We start from the raw sequence: 24,272 nt of genomic DNA, 5'->3' as shown, positions 1-24,272 counted from the left end.
TCTCCCCCTCACCCCCAGCGCCCTGGCACTCCCTCCCTCCCCCTCTCCTCTGCCCGAGTGACAGAAGCACGGACCTCCTCGCCCGGGCTCCGTCTCCGCGCGCTGGCGAATCAGAGAGTGTTGGAATCTATTGCCTTTGTCTGACAAGTCATCCATCTCCCGGCAAAGGGGGAGGGCGAGGAGGGGTGGGGGTGGGGGTGGGGGGGAGAGATCTGGAGGGGGCTTTGCAGCTTTTAGAGAGACACACGCGGGGAGAGGAGGCTCCATTCTCCAGCCAAAGCTCCTCGCAAACACATCCCACCTTGCGAGAAAGTCTGCCAGGAGCGGGACCCTCTGCCTGGGGAGCAGGAAGAGGCGAGGGGACGCAGGGAGGGGGCTGCCGCTGCTCAGAGATCCCGGGGATTTCTACTCCACTTTGAACTTAAATGAACTAGCCCCAGACTTGGCGGAGGAAGAGGAAGGAAGCCGCATCATCCTCTGCTGCTGCTTCACCACCGTCATCATCCTCACCTTGCTTCCGACACGCTCTAGCCTCCAGCCCCTCGCTGACCCGGCTGCCAGGGATGATCTGACCCGAGCGCTCCAGCCATGACATCCACCTGCCCCCGGGCCGCTGCCTCTCGCTGCCCGCTGGGACGCCGCTGACCAGAACCACCGGGCTCCGCTTGCTCTGCCCCAGCTCCAGCCAGCTCCCAGTCCACTGCCCCCGGAAAGTTCTCCGCTCCTCGGGCAGGGCCGAGCGCCCGCCCCTGTCTTCCCTCGCCCTGCTGGCTGGTTGGTTTTTTGTTTTTTTTTTTGTTTTCTCCCCTAAGTCTTGAAGTTGAGTTTTAAAGGCGACACGGCGGCTTCAGCCGACTTCTTCCCCTTCCTTTGCCTCCCCATGGATATGCACTGCAAGGCAGACCCCTTCTCGGCAATGCACCGTGAGTACCGGAGCCCAGCTCCTTCTGCTGCATCCCTCCATGCCTCCTTCCCCATGCCTTCTTCCTCACCTGACCCTCTGTCCAGGCCATCCTCCCAGCCGTCCGCCGCCTCCGCCAGCCAAGGTGGGCTCCGAACCCCCTGCCTTGCTTTGCCACCACCGGCCACAGCTGCTCCCTAGCTCCTTTTGGGCGAAGAGCCCCACCAAGGGGTATCCCTGAGCCTGGGAAACACCCAAACTTGCTGGAGGGAATGAGTGTGTGTGTGTGTGTGTGTGAAAGGGAACAACAACAACCAAATCAGGTCTTGCTCCAAATCCACTTTGCAAATTGTGCCTTCGAGGGGGAGTAGTTGATGCCGACGCGTGTCCAATTGTATTTTTGATCGTTTATATTTTAATCTGCAACGGGGGTCAAAGCTTTATTTTTTAAATTTTAAATACATAGATATGTGTGGAGCCACAGATCTCCCTGTAATTTTTTTATTCTTTAAACTGAAGAGGGGGTAAATGTCATTTTTAAATGACTGGGAAGGTGATTGTTTGTTTGAAGGATGAATTAGTGGAAGAAAGAGGACAATTATGTTGTTGGGAAATCTGGCATTTTCGAGGGTTATTAAGAAGTCACCGTCCTCCTTTTTTTCTTTTTCTTTTAAATTTATTTATTTACAAGATCCCTGGGGTGCATTTTAAATGCATTATTGACATACAAGAAAGTGGATTCTTGATATGTTTTCAGACTAGAATCTCGTTTCCATCGAAGGAGGGGGGAAAGGAAAAAACAACCCATGACAATTATTGTAATAATGAAATTGCAATTATATGAGCTAACCGCAGGCAGGAAAAATAATTCAGGGATTTAAAAAGACAGGAAGAAAAATAAAAATCTGAGCTAGAGACCATACTGAGTCAGGAAATGAATAATTAAGAACAATTTGTAACTTTCCACGGCGAAACTTTTCAAGACGCTGCCTTGGCAGCTGTATAAAAAAAACCCAATATTTAAAGGATACATTCTACAGTATTTGGGGGTTTTAAAAAATGATTTGCAAGACGAAAAAGAGCAGAAATATAAAGCACAAGGAAAGGGTTGGCTGCAGCTTTATTTCTTTTTCAAAATTGCTGATTTCTGAGCGGTTTTGTTAGGGAACAAATATTGTTTCCCAAGTATATTATCTGAAAATACTCCCAGTGTTTGGAAATATTTTGTTTGCACCCCAGCGGGTTTCTTTTTTAATTGATTGCAATACCTTTGCATTTAATTTAATTTGGAAAATATATTTAATCGATAGAAATATTTCACAACACAGCTGATGATTTAAAGAAAACCCAGTGAGATTTGGGAACGTTTTATTTTTGCTGCCGAATTTTGAAAAAAAGCATGATTCAGTTTGGGCCGTTTATATAATACATAATACATATATTAGCAGGCAATTATAATACACATGAGCGCCGACTTCCTGACGCGCTCGCACATGTATACAGACTATAGAATGTGTTCTGTTCAAAGGGACAGATGTGTGTGTGTGTGTGTGTTTGTGTGTATATATATATATATATATATATATATATATATATATATATATATATATATATATATATATATATATATATATATATATATATATATATATATACACATATATATATACACATATATATATACACACATATATAAAGAGAGAGAGAGAGAGAGAGAGAGAGAGAGAGAGAGAGAGAGAGAGAGAGAGAGAGAGAGAGAGAGAGTGTAATAAGGTTTGAAAGGGACCGATCTAAATTAAAGCAAACCCGGGGGGGGAACACTGGGTGCAATAATTTGAATTATTAATTTTTTAATCTTTTTTTGCATCTGATGCCTTTTAATATTCTGTAATGCGAGTTATCAAAGGTGCCTTGAATTATTTATCAGTGAGGTGCTGAAGAAACTGCTGGCTTGTAACTTTAGAGGCAACATGTGCAAAAGGTGGTCTGGACAAATAAAGAAAAAACACACACACGGACCATTCAAGAAAGACCCAAATGATACCGGGGGGTTGGGGGAGGTAGAGGACAGGAAGAAACGTCCACTACCACCACCCAATAATCCCAAGCCTTTTTTTCACGAAGAGGTTTTAAAAAATAACTAATCCTGCCAAAAAGAACGGTCTAAAGAAACCATCCTGGGATTAGGTGCAAGGCAGTTTGGAGGGTGTTTCTTAGGTGTTAATGGGGGGGCTGTTTCTGAGAGATGAAAAAACTCTATTTGTGAAGAAGGACTTGGATCGATCGTAGGGCAATGAGAGTTCCCACTAAATTCAGAGCCAATAAGTCAGTGTCAAAAGCAGGAGAGAAAAAAAAATCAGCAAAAATATAAACAGATCATTTTTCAGCAACCTGCAAAACCAGCTGAAGATCTCTTTCCAGGAGAAGCTGCAGCAGGTTAACGCTGTGTGAAAGGAAGGCTCTAAACACAGTATACACATACTGCACAGTTCTATCGATACGGATACATAGGGATCATGGCAAATGAAGATACACCTTCTGTAAATATTTATACATATCTACGAATGCGCGTTTGTAGTATAGCTCTGGCGCACACACTTAGGTGCAAGCGTCACAAACGCGGCTCATATTTTGCTAATATCCGAATGAAGATATTTCCTCATTCCTGGCAGCCTTCCTGCCTGACAACATTTAGCAGGTGCAAAGCCCATCCTTGCCGTATTCATCCGAATTATTACTGAAAAAAAAGGCAACCCAGGCGCCCCATGGAAGACAGAGCTGGGGTTTTGTCTGAAGGGGTTGAATGGGGTATTTTTATTTCCCCTTGAACAGAATCCTTGTTTAAAAAAAATCAAGGCGAGGTTGTTTTTTTTCTGGCGGATTTTTCCCCCCTAAAAGGTCGAAATCTTATAAGAGATAGAGAGAGAGGTTTTGTTTTTATAAACTGTAACCGTTTGCGGGACACAAAGACAGGTATCGTCCTTTCTTTCTTTCTTTCTTTCTTTCTTTCTTTCTTTCTTTCTTTCTTTCTTTCTTTCTTTCTTTCTTTCTTTCTTTCTTTCTTTCTTTCTATCTATCTATCCAAAAATAAATGGCGAAAACGAGCTAGACCAGGTAACAGTTCTCCGGGGTGAGGGGCGCAGAACTAAATGCAGCAGGGAATGTGATGGAAAATCATGGCACGGGAATGAAGTGAGAGGAGGAAGGAGCAGCCGCAGAAAGAGGGGAAAATCCGAAAGGGCTCTGCCTGGAGCAGCTAGAAGAGAAACTCAGGAGTTCGGGAGAAAATCTCTTCCCAACTCCTGGAGCAGGCACGAGCCTGGGGATTGGGATTGTTCCCGTGCCCGTCCCCAGAATAATGCCCCTGAAATGCTGCTGTTCCATCAGGCTGTTTCAGAGATCCTGGGAATAAAGGGGCACAATTGCCGCTGGAGAGTATCTGGGTGTGTGAAGGGAGGAAAGTGATATTCGTTAGAAATTCACTCCTCTGGGTTAGGGTTTCTTTCTTTCTTTCTTTCCGTCCTTCCTTCTTGTCCTTCCCCAAACCCTCGCCCCCTCCATCGCCTCCATTCATAGCTAGTCACTGGAGATTTTACCCCTGGTCGCTAACTGTCCCCGACTAACGGTCTGTTTCTGGGGTGCGTGGGTTGTTGTGTTTTTTATTCTCTCTCCCCAGCAGGGCATGGGGGAGTGAACCAGCTCGGGGGGGTGTTTGTGAATGGCAGGCCCCTACCTGACGTGGTGAGACAAAGGATAGTCGAGCTGGCTCACCAGGGAGTGCGACCCTGTGACATCTCCAGGCAGCTGCGGGTCAGCCACGGTTGTGTCAGCAAGATCTTGGGCAGGTAAGGCACGGGCGAGCAGCGTGTGTACCCCTCCCCTCCTCCAAACAGCCTCCTCTCCCGTCCCCCCGGGGTCCGCCTGTGCGCCCACGGGTTGTCACGCAGCCCGAAAGGGGAGAAGTACCATTTGCAGGACAACCCCTCCGCCGCAATAGCCACCTCTCCTTCCCCTTTGCCGGGGAAACAACCTGAAGCAGGGACATTTTGTGAGTAGGAAAGAAAAGGGGAAGAAATCCCCACCCCACTCGTACTCTGCCGAGCAGCCTTAAAAAACAGTCGCAACCAAATTTGGTGTGAAATCTCCCGGGAGCCAGATCGGGTGGGGGAACCTGCCTCAGTCCGGCCTTGGGGTTAAGGAAACAGGCTGTCTGTGTCTGAACCTCCTGGCTATCCTCCGACCTGCCCTTTGCAAAAGCAGTGTCCAAACCGTGCCGAGCTAATGGCCACGCGGGGACGTGGGGGTGCCAAGGCCAGGGATGAGCCGAGAGGGCCAGGAACCCCGAAAGCCCCACTGCGCACCCAGGCCAAGCAAACCGCTCTCCACCTCCTGCGGCACAGCCAGGCAGTTCCAGCGGGAGAGAGAAAAGATGGGGGCTGGGGTAAGAATAGGGGGCCAGGGAAGGAGGAGAAAACATCCGCTAAAAGGGGTTCATTCCGCTGTCTCCCTGTGCCCCTCACCGGCCCCCACCGCCCTGGATTTTATCCGGGGGACGGTTTCCGTTTTGTTTCCCCATCGCTGGCTGGGCCTGGCATTCGGTGGAAAAAGCCCCCCCACACACACACACTCCGCTGCCGCACAAGGGCATAGCCCCACCTCCGCTGCCCCTGAGCCCCCCAACACACCCCGCTGCCCAAGGGCATAGCCCCACCTCCACTGTCCCCCGCGCCAGGCAGCCCGGGAAACAGGCAATGGCTCCCCGAAGCCGTGCGCCCCCAGGCCCCAGGCGGGGGAGGCTCCGCTCGGCTGCAAGGGCAGCTAGATTTGCTGGGCTCGGGGGCGGTGCGGGGTCGCTGGCAGTGGGGAGGACATCGCATGGCGGCCGGTGGCCAGGTATGAGTGAGCTCGGGCAGGGGAGCAGGCCCTGGGCACTGACCGCGCTCTGCTTTGGCGCAGGTATTACGAGACGGGCAGCATCAAGCCCGGCGTGATCGGCGGCTCCAAGCCCAAAGTGGCGACCCCCAAAGTAGTGGATAAAATCGCCGAGTACAAGAGACAAAACCCGACCATGTTCGCCTGGGAGATCCGGGACCGGCTCCTGGCCGAGGGCATCTGCGACAACGACACGGTGCCCAGCGTCTCCTCCATCAACAGGTAAGGGCGCCCCTCGGCCCGGCACCCAGCGCCCTGCCCAGGGCCCGGCCATGGGCTCGCTGCCCTGGGCCAGTCCCTCCGTGTCCAGCCCCCTCCCCTGCGCCCAGCCTGACCCACCTTTCCCACAGCTCCCCTCCCCCCACGCCACTTCCCTTTTATGGCCCCCATAAAGCTCTCCCAGCAGGCAGACAGCCAATTCGTTTAGCCTACGGGTTCCCCGGCCCGGGGGGCGCTAGCATTTCCCCCTCTAAGGCGCCCGCCTCCTCTGCAGCCCTGGAGTTCCCAGCCCTCCAACACCGAGCCTGGCGCTCCCCCAGGCCCGGCGTCACTGGGCTAGTCCCTGGAGGCAGCGCACCCCATCCGTGCCCGGGGCTTTCCTCTCCTGGGGCCTGCTGGTGTTGGAAACCTGCTTGGAGACAGCGCGCGCGGGCCGCCCTCGGAGAGGACTGGCTGGGCGGGGAGATGGGTGAAATGACTGGGTGAAAGTACGCGCCGCGGGGTGTTGCCAGGCTGTGCATGGCAGGGCTGGGAGTGCGAGGGTAGGCACCTGCCAGGAGATTTGCTTCCTTCTGTCCTGCTTCTCTAACGCTCCTTCCCTCGTGTCAGTGGATGCCAGTGTTTTCAGTAATTAAGACTGTGAGATTAAAAGCGCCCATATCTAAAGACAATCACAGCCCGCACTCCTGAGCCATTAAACCACCAAATGTTTGTTTATCTTAAACAAACAGACTTAGCTTCCCAAATGTGAGGCTCCTTCACCCCACCCCCCGGGCAGCTGCTAAACCAGCAAGGACGCCTCTTCTGAAGGCAGGGAAGAGCTCCATGAGGCGTCTAGCTGCTGTTTCAAACCTGCACAGATCCCCTTGCAGAAGTTTTGATTGCAGCGGAATGAATGTAAAACAAATCACCCACCCCTCCACAACCCTGAGGGAAAGAATCCTTTCTTTAGTGGCAAAAAGGATATATGCCAGGTGACAAAATGGGGAATGCTGCAAGATGTTGTGATGCATATAAACGTGTATGAACAACACACACATGCACATTCACCTGCAGCACACATTGGCAACACACAGGTAGACGCTTATGCATGCACATGGAAATATCACACTGGCCCAGGTACAATAACATAAAGATACAAATATACACAAGGCTGTACATACTTGCACACACATATGCCATGCTGTTAGAAATATTGTAACACATATAGTCAGGCACTTACAAAAATATACACATTTATGCACTCAGATACAAATACTACCCCAAGAGAATAATATATATATATATATATATACACACACACACACACACTACATGAAGTATATATACACATACCTTAAAGACACATGCACACTGACCAGCATGGCAGTATCTAGTGCATGCATGCATACACTTAGGCATAGCCAGGATTTTGAAAAACCCTGTATGTTCACACCAACATCAGGAAAAATAACCACTGGGGAAACACTACAGTATTTTTTGTCTTGTGCTGTCCGTGAGAGATTTATCAAAATAAGTCTAATAACCCAGACAGCATGTATTTCCCAAACTGGCATCTTATATAAATAGCTTTAAATATTTTGCAAATGATATGAAATTATCCCAAATCATCTTGAAAACAGCAGGTAGAATTAGCTGGTAGAATGTACCTTGGCTAAAGAAGATTCCCTCAGACACACAGTCTCTGTAATATATTGCTCGGCTACCCCAGGAAATTATCCCTGTGTGTGCCATCTGTATTAAAATGGTTATTAAGTTATGAACAGGGTAACATAATACTGATCGGGTAATTATACACCCTCCTAAAAAACCTCCAGGTCCCTGTTACTCTCTCAGTCAGGTATAGAAATAATAACAGTTTGACATTCAGACACCTTACAAGGCAGCTGTGGAAGGACAGCCAGATATCCCTGAAAGGAATTAAGCCAGTGCCCCAGAAGTCCAGAGGAAGGGTTTTAGGTTCTTTGAAGGAACAGCACATTCTTTCAGAGAGGGGCAAAGATGCAGTCTGCTTAGCTGGAACATGCATGCTGGGTTAGGTAGCCCAAAGCAAATTGACATCCAATAGCCACTGAAGGCAGGGACTTGTAACCTTTTTGGGAAGAGTAGCACATTGCAGCGGGCCGCACGATGTTGTATTCGTGTACAAGACCAGAGCCACATGCTTTCGAGCTCTAATCATACCTTTGCTGCTGACTTATTGTGCTGTCTTGAAGTTACTGTACCTTAATTTCCCCACTTCTTAAATGAAGATAATAATAATGACCTATCTCAGATGGGTCGGGGACATCGTACTTAGCTAACATTCATAAAAATCTTTGGGGATGTAAATTGATTTATAAATGGTAAATATTATTATATCAGATAGACCCAACTGTGATGCTCCAATTCTTGCCGCTGCGATATTTCAGTGTGAGATTGCCAAGGAAGAATGGGATCTTTTCAGTTTCTGGTGATTAAAACTCTCGTCAATCTCTTTCATAATGCAGGCCCAACCTCCTTTCCATTTACCCATTAACTTTGTGTGGGGATTCCAGAATCCCAGACTGGCAGGGAATTGATTCCTTTAATGCCTGCAGCCAATGATAGAAAAAGCACCATTTTAGGATGTGTGCTGGGGAGGAACACAACAGCGTGTTGTGAGAGAACCACAGCAGAACAGGAAATAGAGAGAATACAAGGGCCCAATCCTGCTGCCGTTAACAATGCAAGTTTCACCCTTCACTTCAGTGGGAACAACACCGGGAAGATAGCAGAAAGAGACAGGACTGCATTTATAATTAAAATGCAAATTCTCATTCTCTTCCTTTGTCGAAGCAAACATTTCAAAATAACCAGATCATGTAGACATCGCATATGTGTGATAAATTGCTAAGTCATGTGACAAGCTGCATTTATCATGCATCTGTGTCTACCTCACCCGCCCTCTGATCACCACTTTGGCCCTCCCTGGATTTACTCTAACATTCCAACTCCCTGAACAGCTTCAGACAGATGCCATTTCTTAAAACCAACCTGCCACAAAAACATTTCATTTCCCTTGCAATGTGGAATTTACCCCCAAAACTGTATTGGCCCAAAGTCCAGCGCGGGCAGTTTTCTGACATGCACTAATGACAGGTTTAAAGTCCAGTATCTAGGGGCTCTAGAAATGAGATCTTTGCAGAAATGGCAGAATCCCAGCTTTCTAATGGGAAATGAGAATAGTGTTTGTTCCTGGAAAGACCAAATATACTAGACTTTAAAGCCCTGTGTGACATTTGTATGTATAAAAAAAAAGCTATTCTAGGGCATTTTAAGAGGTTCTGAAAATGTATTAATTACATTTTGATTTTGCTCGTTCTGAATTCTGTACAGCTGGACTAAGACTAACAAAGGCACATGGGTTTCTAGGTGCAAGGATACAAAAAATAGTCAATGTGAAAATTTTAAAATCTTCCTAAAACTGTTTCAAATCGATTTTCTGTTAAATTTGTGGCACCTACATAATACATGCTGGACTATAAAAGTTTGATCAGCATGTATTTGGGACAACAATTGTAACTCACTCTCGTCTGGGCCACTTGTGAGTAACACGATCATCCCAAACTTATGCTGATGTAACCTGTATGCTGCAACATTGTGTTTTAGCTATAGAGTACATTGAAAAACTTATCGTAATCCTCAAGACACCAGCAAAAATCATTTGGCTACCAGTTGGTGGTCTTCTGTTAATGGTAGTGAATACATATACACAATGCTTTAGTCAATGGACAAAATAGACTTCAATTGGTGATCTCAAGACAGGAGGTTGTCTAATATAGGAGATTTCTAGTACACATTTCATATATTATATAATAATAATTAGTGCAGGTTTAATATATTATATACCTATAGGATAGATATTGTATATATCATTGAGAAGTAATAAAGTGACATAAAGTTTCAGTTCCATCAACACAGCAAGCAAAGAATGTTGATCTCAAAGGACTAGAGAGAGTTTCCATTATCACATGGAAGCAGACTGGTTATCTTTGATCACTTAAACGTGGACTGTTTAAATTGGGTTTGTGTCTGCATTGCTGTTAGCAGTACAGTGGTTTCTCTAGTTTGAACTGGGGTGTCGGATATCACTTCCCACTGGGACCAGACTATCTGAAGTCAATAGGGGTGTTGGCTTTGTTTTGCTGCTCTCGGAGAACCTTAAGAACCCAGGTTGTGCATGTTATAACCCACTGAGATCTGTACGAGCTATGCTGTGTGCTTTAATGGGAACAGCACATCATGGAACCATGTTCATAGTTCCATAGTTAAGGATTCAACCCCCATTCTATTCTAAGCATTATTTTTTTACCTCCCTCTAACACTCAATATACTGTACAGTTTCCCAAATGCGGAACACAGCAACCCAGCCCACAGACAAAGTGCCCCTCCATTCCAGTACTGAGGTGGCTTTCAGTACTATTAGATTTGCAGTTTGTGAGAAACAGGCATGATCCCCATCTGAGGAATGTGGGAATCACAGGCTTGTGGAATAATATTATGGTCAGTTTGCATGCTTACCCTTTGAACTGTGTGTTTCTCTGATTCGTATAGCAGGGCATGCAGTTTGCTGGACATGATAAACCTCAGTTGGGCTGTCATGCTGGGTGGCAGGATAAAGCTTTTTCAATCCCCTCCCAAGAAGTATCTAGTATACGTGCACTTCTAGAATTATGTGATTGGTTTTGGAAAATGTTTTCTGTTATGTTATGTAATAATTGGCCAGTGAGTCGTAGTTATTGTAGATAACCACACTGCCTCCTTTTATGATGTTCTTTTGTAAATACAAATGGAAAGACAGACATTGAGTCTGCTGATATCATCCCTGGAACTGTGTTTGTTGTATTGGGAAATATTGAGCATGTGGCTATAAACCATCAGTGTCCACAGGCAGCCTTCTCTAACAGTCAGAGCAGGGGATTTCATGTCAGAATACTTTGGTTCTCTTGCCGACACTGCCACTGACTCGATATGTAATCTTGGGGAATTCACTTCATCTCTCTGTGTGGTAGTTTCATCCTCTGTAAAATGGAAATAAGATACTTAGTTACCTTTGTAAGCCAGAGCTGTGAGTCTTTACCTAAAAGATCCCATATAGCTCAAAGTAGAATTATTACAGATCCAATCCTGGAGTAGTGCTGATTTACATCAGTCAAGGATTGATCCATCCATCCGTCCCCATACACACCCATCGTTTTATCTATCTAATTTCTATCCACACCCCTCTCTCTCTTCCTCTATAGTACACAACTTTTGTAATTCAATCTGTGAGTTATCCCAAAAGAACCCCATACCCATCTTTGTCCCTTGGGGCTGAGTCCTGGAGTCCCTGCCACCTTCCACATCCCACTGAGTAGATGTGAAATCTAGAGAATGGATAATGATTCTTCTGACGACTCTGGATAGCTCAGAGCACCAGTAATGTGAGTGAGGTCAATAGTGACTGAAAGTAACAACTACTGCATGGTCTATATTAAAAGAGTTGGTGCCTCTCAATCCATTTCCTAATCAGCAAGTGTCCACATCACATAAACATAGTGCCATAGCTGATGCTTAATCCTTCACTTTCTTGGTTGTCTCAGCAGAGCGGCCAGGGATTAACCCCCCCCCCACCCAGGTACAGTGAACAAGCCTCTGACTCGAGGTGGGTTTCTGTAATCCAGTGACCGAGGGCACGGGTGAGGAATGCTTGCCCTAATGCTGAATCTGCTGTCTGGATAAATAGGCTCTCAGGTCTCTCAATCTGGCACCTCTCCTCACACACAAAAGAAACTCTTTCTGGATCCCAGCAAGGGGCCAGCACCTTTTAAAATCTCCCCATTGATCTAATGCTGGATACCAGGCTTCCATTCAATTTTCCACCTCAGGGAGAGCAGCTCCTATTCCCAATTGCTTTCAACTGAGTGAAGAATGTGATTGGGTCTTGTAGGACTTCATTACATCCTCCTTTTAAGCCCAGATTCCCCAGGTCACACACAAACCCAGTGTTACCTTCTTTCCATCATTGCAAATAAAGGACAGGCTGATAAAATTGAGGTCATAGACAATGTTGTTTCAGTTAAAGGACTACATTTTTGCTTGTGGCACCATTACTTGGCGTGTTCCTCACATCTGGCCAGTGGCAGTTTGTATCATGATGCATGGACTGAGTTAATCATATTCCCTCTGATTTTCCTATCTGGCCCAATGAATGGGGCTGGAAAGGAGAGATCTTAGCTCCTGGCATTTATCTTCCCTGCTCTGTACATTTTGCCTTTTAAAAATCCCAACCCTTTTAGTCTCGTATGGATGTCCCAGAAGGTGCATTGTTGTTGCGAGTTAAGCTAGTGCAAGTTGTTGCGTATAGCGAATGGCTGCTGTACTACACTCGAGAGGCAGCTGCATTTCAGTGCTGGGTGAATGAGTCCTATGCAGTCAAACTTCATTTATTAGAACCTCTGTGATCCGAAAAACTCGTTTGACTTTGGGGGAATGTGTAAAGAAATAAGTAGTTTGGCTAAGAGACGAATAAATAGGGGGACAAGAAAATGATCTGCAAATATCTGAAGGGTTCAGACACTCTGAGGGAGAAAAGAAATGACTCAGGGTTGTACAAAGTGGTATACTGGGAGTAAAGGGATTAAATTAAGAAAGGAAACATTTAAACGGAGTAGCAAAAGGAATTTCCTGGTAGTGAGATCTGTTAGGCTGTGGAATTGTCTCTCCCAGGAATTCCTCACCGCTTAGGAATATTTAAAATTAGACTGGATAAAAACACAAGAAAATGTAGGGGACACTCCTGCCTTGGCTAGAGAAATGGACTGGAGGATCTAATAGTCCATCTGTAACCTTTACAATAGGATAATACGATTGATTCAAAAGGAAGTCGTATAGCAAACATATGGAAAAACCCCTGCTTCTCTGTAACCTCATCTTATCAAATGACTTTCATGTTATAGCAAAAAAATCCAGGATTTGACATTGAAAACAGTTAAACTAGGCGAGATCTTGGCCTGAATTAAATTGGCATCGACTTCAAGGGAGATTTGTCAGTGCTCCATCTGTGGGTCCGGCAGGCAGGGTTCAGTCAGCAAACTACATGGGCATCCTTCTTGTTGTCAGGGGCCACTTAAACATAAGTACTCAGCATCAGCCGAACTGTGCCCCCACTGAGGTCAGTGGGGGTTGACGTCAATAGGAGCTGAGTTAAGCCAAGGTTGAATGCTGTAGAAGACCCCACCCAGAGTATGGATGATTTTGACGCTGATTAGGGGTAGTCAGAAAACTTTTGCTTGACTTTGTCAATCCATCATTTTTGAAATTGAAAAAGCTGATTAGAATGGGGGTGCGGGGGTCATTTGTCATATGCTATCAATCTACAGGCAGATTTGTCAAGCCCAAGTGCTCCGAAATCATAAGTCAGGACCCAAAAGTCATGAGAGTGGCTTAAAAATCCTGAGTTTTAAAAATAATAATAATCCAGTTGCAGGAGGAGGGGGTGTTGTCTTCTAGTTTCAGAGCCGTCGGGTCACTTTTTCAAGCTTCTCTCTGGGCAGGTCTACACTTAAAACACCGCAGATGCCCTGCTCTAGCGCTCCAGAAGCCCTCCTCCCGCATAGCGCTGTGTACTCCAGGGGTTAGCTCAGTATAACTGTGTCACTAAAGGGTGTGGGGCTTTCCTGAGCTATGTAGTTTTGCCGATGTAAGTTTATAGTGTAGACCTGGCCTGTGCAACCACAAAGGCTAGAAACTTACCATTTTTAAAAACTGAGAGCTGAGCATCTCATGTAATCAACTGACCCCAGTAGCTGGGGCTTTAAGAAGAACAGCAAATACCATGGCACCTCTGATAAAACAGTACAGGGAGCAATTTTTCAGAAGCAAACTCCCATTTGCACAGTGCAGGTATCTGAGAGCATGTTTCATACCACATAGACAGCCATCTACCTGATTACAACCTGCAAATCAGATCACAGGGCACCCAAGTGCTTCAGAATGCGCCCGGAAACGCTCGCACCCAGGAAATTTACACTTGCAATTATTTGTGGGCATCCAAATGTGGGTACCAAATAAGAGGGTGAGTTACTGTTATTATTTATCATTTGTATTACGTCCCATTCACAGATCAAGCCTCCATTGTGCTAGGCACCGTGCAAACACTGCATTTGCGTGGGTCTGAGTAGAGGCTCTTCTGGAAAATCAGAAAGTAGACCTCAACATTCCTCTCACTGGCAGTCCAGAAAAAAAATTAGCTTTTTAAGGGTTAAACAAATATACATGGCTAGCTGCCCATCAGACTTGCAGAATAAGAGAGCTGTTTGTGGCTAGGGGTTTCCCACCAAAGCATCATCAGCATCAGCCTATAGGTAAGAGCAAGATTGGAGGGGTCCTACCATCCACTCCTGTTCCCCTAGGGCACATCTCAGAAAAAGATCAAAGGTGGACGTTGGCTAGTGCTACAAAATAAAGAAAGAAATGGGTCCTAACTGTGCTGAGAACTCAATAAAACAATCACATCAAATACGAGGCCGTATAAATCCACGTCTGCACAGGTAACCCACTCAATTGCTTTTATTACGGCTCAGCCTGGCTCCATTTATTATTATCTGCGGTCTGGGTGAAGGATGCTGGCGTGGAGGGTGGTCTCTTTGTGCAATCCTATCCCCGGAGCTGCAACAATCAGCCCACAGAGAGGTGGGTTTCGATGGGCAACCAGGATGGATCCATCTGTCTGCATGAAAACCAATCAATAACCCTGTAACTAGACCCCTTGTCACTGGGAAATGGACAACACAATAGTTCAATACCGGGGCCATGGAGGAGATTAGCTGTTGTTGGGGGTGAGGGAGAAAAAGAAAGAGACCATGTATGATATGTGGACAGCATATGTGCTTGTGTCCCTGTAGATATGTGTGAGGAATAGTGAATGTGTGTGTGTGCTCGCGCATTCAGATGGGTACACATGTGTATATGTGTAGGTAAATTGTGGGTGGGTTTTGGGGGTGTATGTCTGTTCAGTGAGTGGCATTGTGGGTATAGTGGACCTGTGTATAGGGACTGTATGTAGAGTGTGTTTGTGTTGATTGGATTATATGTGCGTATCTAAGTGTCTGTACGCAGGGAACACATAGTCCTTGGGAGGTATATATACGTACGTATGGGGAGAGGGAGTGCGCGTAAACTGAGAGAAGTATATACCTGGGCTATGTATGCTAGTGAGGTGTGTATATGTGGCTGGATGAGTGTATTCCTTGTGGCTTTGGGTGTATGTGTGTGTCTGACGGTGGAGAATGTATGGCTAATGTTGTAGATAGCGTATGTGTGTGCAAAGCAAGAGGGAAGTGTAACATGCTTGCAGGTATAACCCTGAGCTCATAGACTGTTACACAGAACATGCCGTTCAGAAACATCACTGTGAAATCTTTACCCAAAGCTCTGAGTGAAATTGGGGAAAACCAGGGAAAGTAGGTTCTCATCTCATGTAATCCCCCTGTCCAAAGAGCAGAAATTTAACATTTTCTGCTGTGCTCATCCTATAGCAATGCCCCTCCCATAATCTCACTGGCTGTGGGCGGCATCTTCTCCCCAGGGCCCTTAGCAAGCCCCCAGCACACACATACACTGGGGTTTGCCTCCCTTAGTTGTGCTCTCTCTGGAGTCAATCACAGTCTTTACCTTGCATTCTCCCTGCCTTGTTCCTGGCCCCACCTGAACAGCTTTTTACATTTCCAAGGAGGAAAAGTGAAAAATGCAATGGAAAAAGGGGAAGAAGGGACAAAATAAACAAGCGGAGCACAAAATGTGTGACTGATTCCGTAGCAAGTTTGCTCTACACAAAATCTGGCCTCTCTGATTTAACAATGGTTTAGCTTCTGGCAACAACAACAAAATCCCACACCCCTCTCCCCCTGCCCCCCACACCCTTTCATTAGAAGGGTTAGCAGCTAGAACTGGTCAGAACAAATTATTAAAACCGTTTTCCAGAAGAAAATGCCATTTTTATGTAACTGAATTTTTTTTTCAAAATTGTATTGATTTGGATGAAATTTTGTTTAGAAAAAACTGGAAAATAAACATTTAACATTTTCAGAATGAAAAGTTTCTTTTGTTTTTGTTTTGAAACCCCTTTTTAATTTGAAATTTACTTATTTTATATTGAAAAAAATAAAAAAGGACTGAACTCAAAATGAAACATTTTGATTGACCCAAAACATTTTTTTTCAGAATTTTATTTTGTAAAAAAATTCAAAATGCTGGTTTTTTCTCCCAAACTCAGATTGAAAAAACCTTCAAAATCTCACCATTTTTTCTAGAACAGAAACCCCATTTTCTGACTGGGTCCATTGACATCCCAATCCTTTGTTTGCTACAGAGAGCTCTAATTTTTGTGATGAACAATTAACATATCTACTGTTTCCTTTGGTTGGGGCTGATGTACAAGGCAGTGTGACCTCACACAGGGTCTAACAGATTCTTCTATGTGGGGCAGGAAAGAATTTTTCCCCAGGTCAGATTGGCAGAGACATTGAGGTGGTAGGTTCTCCTTCCTCTGCCACATGGCGTGTGGGTCACTTGCCAGGATTATCTGGGGGTATCTCACTTAACCATTTCCCTACCATAGCAGGGAGCTCGAGCACTAGTGCACCTTAGTCCCTCCTATTCTCTGTCTGTGGCGCATAATAGTCTAGTCTCCTGTGGACTGCAATATTTTGGTCTAATTTTAGTTGTTGGGTTTAGCATGCAGGTGATGGGTGGTGGTGGTGGCCTGTGAGATACGGGAGATCAGAATAGATTCTAGATCATCTGGTGGGCCTTCCTGGCCTTATACTCTAAATCAATGTCCATTTCCAAGCTCTTGATTTAAATTGCCATGGAACCGTCAGACATTAATATTTGGATGCCTCTTAAAGGGACCATCACCTTATAAAGAGCCATTGCTCTTCTAACAGTTTCTTAAAGGATTGGTTCTGGCTAGTCTGCCTTTAGAAAACACTGCAGCCCAATGCAGCTGCATAATATTTATGGCCAATATTTCCAAAGCATGGTGCTGGAAGTCAGGCTCTTAAATTCACATTTGGTTGCCTGAATATGGGTATAGAAGCCCAACTTTAATTCTGCAGACTGAAAGTGTTGGCCTTTATTTATGAAATGACCGGGGAGGCAGATGATATAGGGGGGATGTGGAGGGGGTTATTTTTGTGTGAAGAGGGATTTGTGGTGGGGGAGGAGAGTGTGTGTTTGTATATGCACTGCCTACACAGGGACCATGCCTCTGGCAGTGGAAGAAGATTGGAATAGGAACAATGTGATGCAGGCCATCCTCCCTCTGATCAAACGGCAAATCAGAAGTTTGAAATAGACAAAGCATGTGGGGTACTGTCCCTTTAACAGCTGCCAAATTGAGTGTTGTGGTCTGACGGTTCCGTAGCAGGCGGGAGAAAGCAAAGGTGGCTGCTGGGTGGAATGGGCTGAGAGAAGAAAGAAGCATCTCATGAAGGCAAGGGGGTAGGAACAGAGTGAAAGACTAAGCAAGATTTGGCCAGATTATTATCACTGAAAATAAATCTGCGGTGTTTGTACATAGCGTTGCCGTGGCCACCGACCAGTTCATCTTAGGGATGCGTGAGATGCGTAGAGGGAGTTTACACTATTGGCAGATGGAATGTTGGTGCCTGAGGTTTCCCAGGCAGCTGCAAGTGGCAGAGCTGGTGGGGACAGTGACCCTGCAGCTCACAGGTGAATGTGTGTGCGGGGAAACGACTCCTGAGCTGGATAGGCAGGGGGCAAAATGATCCTTGGGAATGCAAAGGGTAAAGAAGCCCTGTAGGAGCAAGAATGGAAGGAAGAGGCAGGGGGCAATTCAGGCTAATCATTTGTGTCAACTCAAAAGACGATCTTTGCCAAAGAGAAAGTGCTGACTGCACCAGTCATACATGCCACTGGGTACTTAGATGCGCAGCTGACTGATCTGTGCATGCAAATGCAGCAGCATGGGAACACAACAGACGTGCATTTTTGAGGGCGCACCATGGGGCCCGTAATGTTTGATCAGATGTTCTTCCCTGTAATGGATATTTAGGTGAGGCATGACCTCTACACCACAACATGTAATAGAAGGGGGGTGTGTGGATCTATGAGGAAATGTGTCTGTGTGGGAGTGTTATGTCTGTAACTAGAATTTGACTGTATGTATTAGGGGTCTATATGAGGAATGGGGAGCATCATAACCATGAGAACGTCTTGTGTCTGTGGTGGGCATATGCCAGGAGTTAAGTTCATGTGGCGGTGCATGCGTGGTCATAGATACTTGCTAGAAGAATGGTTTTGTGGGGATCTGTTTCTGTCTGAGTATATGTGTGGTATCCTGTCATTTGGGCAACAGTGTGAATGTATCTGAGGAGTTTGTTAGTGTATATCGGACCACAAATGTGTGTTTGGGGACAGCATATGCATAGCAGTGTACAATTAGCACTGGAAGTGTTTGGAGTAGGCTCTGTATGCATTTGGGGACAGTGTGTGCTGTAATATGGAAATCATATCACATATACGTGTTTGGGGAAATATGTATGTGTGAGGTGGGTAGTAGGTATAATGCGAGTGTGTGTGCATAGTAGTGTGTGCATGGCAGTTTGAGATTGTATGGGTGAATTTGTGTATGCTAGTGGGCATGGTAAAGTGTGATTGAGAGAGAGCCTGTATGAGTGAGTGTGTATGTATGCAGTTGTGAGCATGGCAGAGCGTGTGCATATTGAGATGATGTGGATGGATAAGTGTATATAGCACAGCAGGTATGTATTCGTGGGAGATTGTGCATGAGGGAGTGTGTGTGAATGGTAGTGTCTAGGACAGAGTGGGGGTGTTAGGGCATTATGTTTGGAAGAGTGTATATGTGTGGTATGGAATGCTTGTGTTGGTGGATTATTTATGTATGAGGGGGAAGAGTATCTTGGTGTTTGCAGGGAGGGTACAAATGAGGGTGGGGGTGGTATAAGATATATCAGACTCAGTCCCTGTCTCTCCTCTTCCCTCACACTCTCCTCCTCATTATCCAGGTTATCTTGTTTGGGTTAAGAGGCCAGTTTCAATAGACTATAATTGAAGAGTGAAGAGAAGCTGATAAGATAAGGAAAGGACATCATTCCTCAAGGGACCAATAGAGGTTTCATATTCCCCCTTTCTCTGCTGCGTCCCTAACACTCTCTGGCTGTCCACAGGCCCGGTCTAATCACTCTGTGTGTCTGCAAGTCAGAGAGAGAGAGACATGGAAGTGTCTGGGTATGGGGTGGTGTGGTGTGGTGACTGGAGAGTCCCATCCGTCACAGAATTGGGGCAGGAAGTGGGAAGGAACAGTCAAGAATATCTGTGGCAGGTGATAAAAGGCGATTGGACAGGTGTAGTACTCCTGGCTCCAGGAGGAGGCAGTGATGCGACAAGTGCGATTCCCTCTTGATGCTGGAGTGAGTCGGAGCATAGATTCACACAGTACTCAGGACGGGTGGAAATCTTTGACCCTTTACCTCTGTGTCTTACTCTGTCAGGGGAAGGTACTGAGCAAGGGCAAATAATCATCTATCTGACTCTCTTTCTACAGCTGGATTTCTAATGGGCCTATCACCACCATGGTTTTTAGGATCATTCTTCTAAAATGCCTTCCATCAGAAGATTTCAAAGCACTTTACAAACATTAATGAATTTCACCTCACAGCGCTCCTCTGAATTAGGGAAGTGCAATTATTCCATTTAGTAGAGATGGGCCAAGGAGGCAGTAACTGGACTCCAATCTGGACTAGATTTAGGTTAGGGTTTGAGGTTCAGGCAAGAGGCTGAATCAGCCCCATAGGGTTGGGAATGGATTTGATGTGCTGAAATCTCACAAGCTCTTCTTATCCAAAATGGCAGAATTCTCATGAGGGGAGCTGCTTTGGAAATATCTGACTGGCATTAGAACCAGAACCAGAATATAGGCCTCTTATGATATAGGCTCCTACCTAGATCCCAAACCACCGAGCCAGGCTCAGATCCAGAGATGTGGATCCAAGATCCCCTGAAATGCAAAGGGCTTTGGATATGAGATTCCTTGTTTTGGCTCATTTCTCTTTTAAAAAAGCACCTGGGAAATGGACTCAGAGAGCAACTCAGTCACACAGCTAGCGTGCAGAAGAACTGGGAATATAACCCAGATCCCCTGACAACCAACCCTGCATTTTAACCATTAGACCATGCTCCCTCCAAGCCACCTTGAACTTGTCTTGGTAACTAGGGGCTGCTGAGCCTCTGAGGGCTGCAGTTTACCAAGCTGTCAGGAGTGTGCTCACTGGACCGCCTCACCAGAGACAGCCTTCCTCACACGCGCTAAAAAAGTTGAAAAGAAATTCATTTCATGGATGGTGGTTGCTTAAAAAAGGCGATTCCAGCATATGTATGTGATAAATGTTAACCGTGCATTAATCGCATTAAAGAGGGCCCTATAAACTTTTCATTTCTAATTAAATTCTAGCCAGTGATTCTGGTGAAGCCGGCACACACTGGGCCTTTGTTTATGTGGAAAATTAAAATGCAAATATAATGGAATTTATTTCCATTACCCGAGTGATATTCTGCGTTCTTCTGTTTAACAGCCTCCAATTATTTTCAACCAGGTCTCTTCTCTCTGCCCACCCACCCTCGTGCTGCTTCTGCTGAGTGGGGTGAGGGGTGTGTGTGTGTGTGTAACAGGAGGGGGGACTAAGAATAGAGTTGTATGTTCAAGGTCAAATGCAGAAGGGAGGCAGGGAGAGTAGAGGCGGAAGGGAAAAAGAGAGTGGGAGAGAATGAAGAGGCGAGAGGGAGGTAGCAGAGACAGTCACAAGGACTTAGCTAGTGCGAGGAGGAGTTGCCCTGTGAAAAACCTCACAGGGAAATATCAGCCAAACTTACTGGCCTGCTGAGTCCCTACACTGCAGCTGGCTCCATGGGTAATCAGAGCAGGGTATAGGCTGTCTCCTGATGGGCTACCTCGGTGAAGGAACAAATCTGAGAGCTCCCTCAAACAGTTTCCAGTCCTCTAATGCCCCTGTGATGACTTTGCCGCTAGACTGAACCCTGATGGCGCCAAAATTAATGGGAAAACTCAGTGTCAAATGCACTGACGGTATGTAGCAAATAGACAAACACAATAAAAATACACATCATTGACATAAAAATAAACAGTGGAACTCGCTCAGTGATTTCCATGGGACCTAGATTTCAGCCCAGTCTGAGGCTCAGTTGTCGTGGGATAGTGGATTATAATATGTCTACAAAAGGGAAAAACATGTTGCACGTACACATACACACACATATCTATATTCATATATACTGCATCTTTTAAAACATACACACATATATACATACACACGACACAGGCTTGCAGACACAGAGACGAACACATGCATATACCTATAGTTCCTACACAAGTTCATACATATAGTTGTATATGTGTGCACCCACAGTCAATCACACAGTCATTCATGCCATGTAATACATGTACAAACACATAAGTATTCCTACATGTATGCACAGAGAAATACATATGCACGTGCACACACCGGGCCTAGAGACATCTGCAGCACAATGTACAGGCAGCCATACAGACCCACATATACACAAGACATACACACAATCATGCAGATGCGCACAATTAAGTGACTTCTCAATATTCATTGAAGCAAGCAGCTGCAAGCCATGTCCTTTCTCACACACAGTCCTATTTGTACACACATATGCAAGCACTGTAGTCCGAGCACAGCTCAATAAAGAGGACAAGTTGGGTGCTGAGGAGACATTTATACTTCATGTGAGCACCTTAAAGAATCATCTAGTGTAAATTAGCCAACCCCAGCAAAGACATGGAAACAGGAGAAGGACACATTCACTCACAGCACTGAAACGAGGCCATTAGTCAGTCAAACAACAACACAAGCCCTGTCATCATTATTCAATACACAGGAGCGCCGAGATGCACACTAACTCAATCACGGAGACACACAATTACAAAATCATCCCAATCAAATCAATGAAACAGACATGCAGTCATACAAAGCGCACACCCGGGGATTAATACACAATAACGGCCGCCCAGCTGGCTAACGTGGAGCACAGCCATTCAAACACACAGTGCCAAGCCATGTGGGCTACATTTTCAAAGGGAGTCCTAAAATGTGACCACAAAAGCCGACATAAGCACAGGGGGCCTGTGGGTGAAAATTAGCGCCCTTGCAAAAGTAATACAAGCAGTAACAGAAAGCCTGAGCGAGAAAGGTGCTGAGCACGCATGACACAAACATATCACAGCTACACCCTTATATAACACAAAAACCATCTCTCACAACACAGTAATACAGACATCCCCATGCCGCTGTCTCCCATATGCACAACATCGGAATGCAATGGGCACCCCTATAAAACATGGTCACAATGACACAAGCCCACCCTCCAATACAACAGCAGACCTCCCTCAAGCTCATCAGTGCTCCCCGATGCTAACACAACCACTCAGGTGCCCTGGCCAGCGCACAATAGTGTAACCACACAACACAGAGCCAGCACATCCAGTCTTTGCAACTCCTACATGGTCTTTGTGAGAGTGAGAGAAGGGAACCAGCCCCTGAGTCGCTTTTCAGGCACTGGACACATCAGCTGCAACCAGTTTTTGTGCATAAAAGGATTTTGCTATTATTGGAGATGACAAGGACAGGGGAGGAGCGGATGCTGTCAGGTGTGTGCGTGTGTGTAGGAATTCCCCTTTCTCTACCAAACGCTTCTGTTCATAGCCATTAAAAAGCCCAGCTCCTCATGCTGGGTGTTCAGTGGGTATTGATTCAGTCTGCAAGCAATTTTAATATTTCTTCAGGGACTTTCCAGCAGCAGCACAAGTCATTAATTCACCCTCCCAAATTGCTTATTCAATAGCGGGAACATGGCTCCTGAATAAAGTCCCAGAATTTATGTGACTTGCCCGAGTCAGGAGGTCAAACAACTGTTATGGAGTGAAGTTAAAAATCCAAATAAAATATTGACACTTTTTTGGGGCACGGGGGAGGTATAGGGGGAGGGGAAGCAAAGATATTTAAAATAGGGCTGTGGTGCAATGCCCCCAGGATAAAGAATGGAAGGAGATTGAAGACAAGTTGGAGTTTGTAAAATCAATGGGATTTATTACCTATCCGCTTGGCATTTAATAACTCTTTGATTGCCATCTCCCCTTGCCCTGCACATACGCGTAGGGAGATAAACACTCAGCCCCAGGAACACACAAACACACATTCACTGGTTTGTGAGTGCATATGCATGATTAGAATGCAACTACATTAGCACCTAGAGGCCCCAGTCAGGATCAGGGCTCCAGCGTGCAAGGTGCTGCACACGTGTAGTGAGATTCAGACCATGCTCCAAAGATATTAGTCTACATAGACGAAAGGTGGGAGGAGAACCAGAGGTGAAGTGATTTGCTCAAGGTCATACAACAGATCACTGGCAGAGCTGCGCCTCCTGATTCCCAGTTCTGAGCCCTGTCTACTAGGCCATGCTGCCTCTCAGAGCTGTGAAGGCTACGCAAAACCACAGAGATTAATGCAGAAGATCCCCCTCACAATACACACACCATCTATAAACCTGCAAATATAAGCACATCCAGATACATAACACTTGTCCACATATGCAGCTATATATGCACACACAGAGAGATGTACACAAATATATAAACACACGTACATTATCCCTATTCATAAAACACAGAGGCAGATGCCATACAAAGGTAGAAACATACACACAGATTGACGCACAAACACAAGTGGATGTCTATACAAATGCATATACAGATACAAATTAAATATATGCACATACAGATGTATATACCCACAAATAAACCCAGATGTGCATGCAAACACATGAAATGATTCAAATACATGTTTTATTTATTGCTATTTCTGTTCATCTAGACGCATATGTAGCTATAGATATATTGTATATACACATATGAACACAATGGACCAGATCCTCAGCTGTCAAAAATTGGAGTATTTCTGTTGGTTTCAATGGAGCTATGACAGTTTACACTACTCAAGAAGTGACCATAATACCGAGCCTGCAAAATTCACACTGGTATAAATCCATAAGCACATACACCTATAGAAATTTAAGCACATATAAACATAACAGATATGCACAAAGGTTAATAGCCCTGTAAATAGAGAGCACATGA

The 24,272-nt window shown here is 45.6% G+C and overlaps 1 protein-coding gene across 2 annotated transcripts in view; it reads left to right on the top strand.

Moving 5' to 3' along the window:
- The first annotated feature begins 252 nt into the window (after nt 1-252).
- Nucleotides 253-24,272, top strand: part of PAX2 (paired box 2) — a 97,727-nt gene continuing 73,707 nt past the window's right edge. For both annotated transcript variants that reach the window (XM_030569241.1, XM_030569242.1), the window contains exons 1-3: nt 253-923; nt 4,581-4,746; nt 5,858-6,055. In XM_030569241.1, the coding sequence (XP_030425101.1) occupies nt 881-923; nt 4,581-4,746; nt 5,858-6,055 (407 nt within the window). In that variant the 5' untranslated portion in view covers nt 253-880. The remainder of the gene's footprint in view (nt 924-4,580; nt 4,747-5,857; nt 6,056-24,272) is intronic.

The sequence above is a fragment of the Gopherus evgoodei genome, chromosome 7, assembly GCF_007399415.2.
Source record: "Gopherus evgoodei ecotype Sinaloan lineage chromosome 7, rGopEvg1_v1.p, whole genome shotgun sequence".
Lineage (NCBI taxonomy): Eukaryota > Metazoa > Chordata > Testudines > Testudinidae > Gopherus > Gopherus evgoodei.
This window is presented reverse-complemented; position numbering and strand designations above follow the sequence as displayed.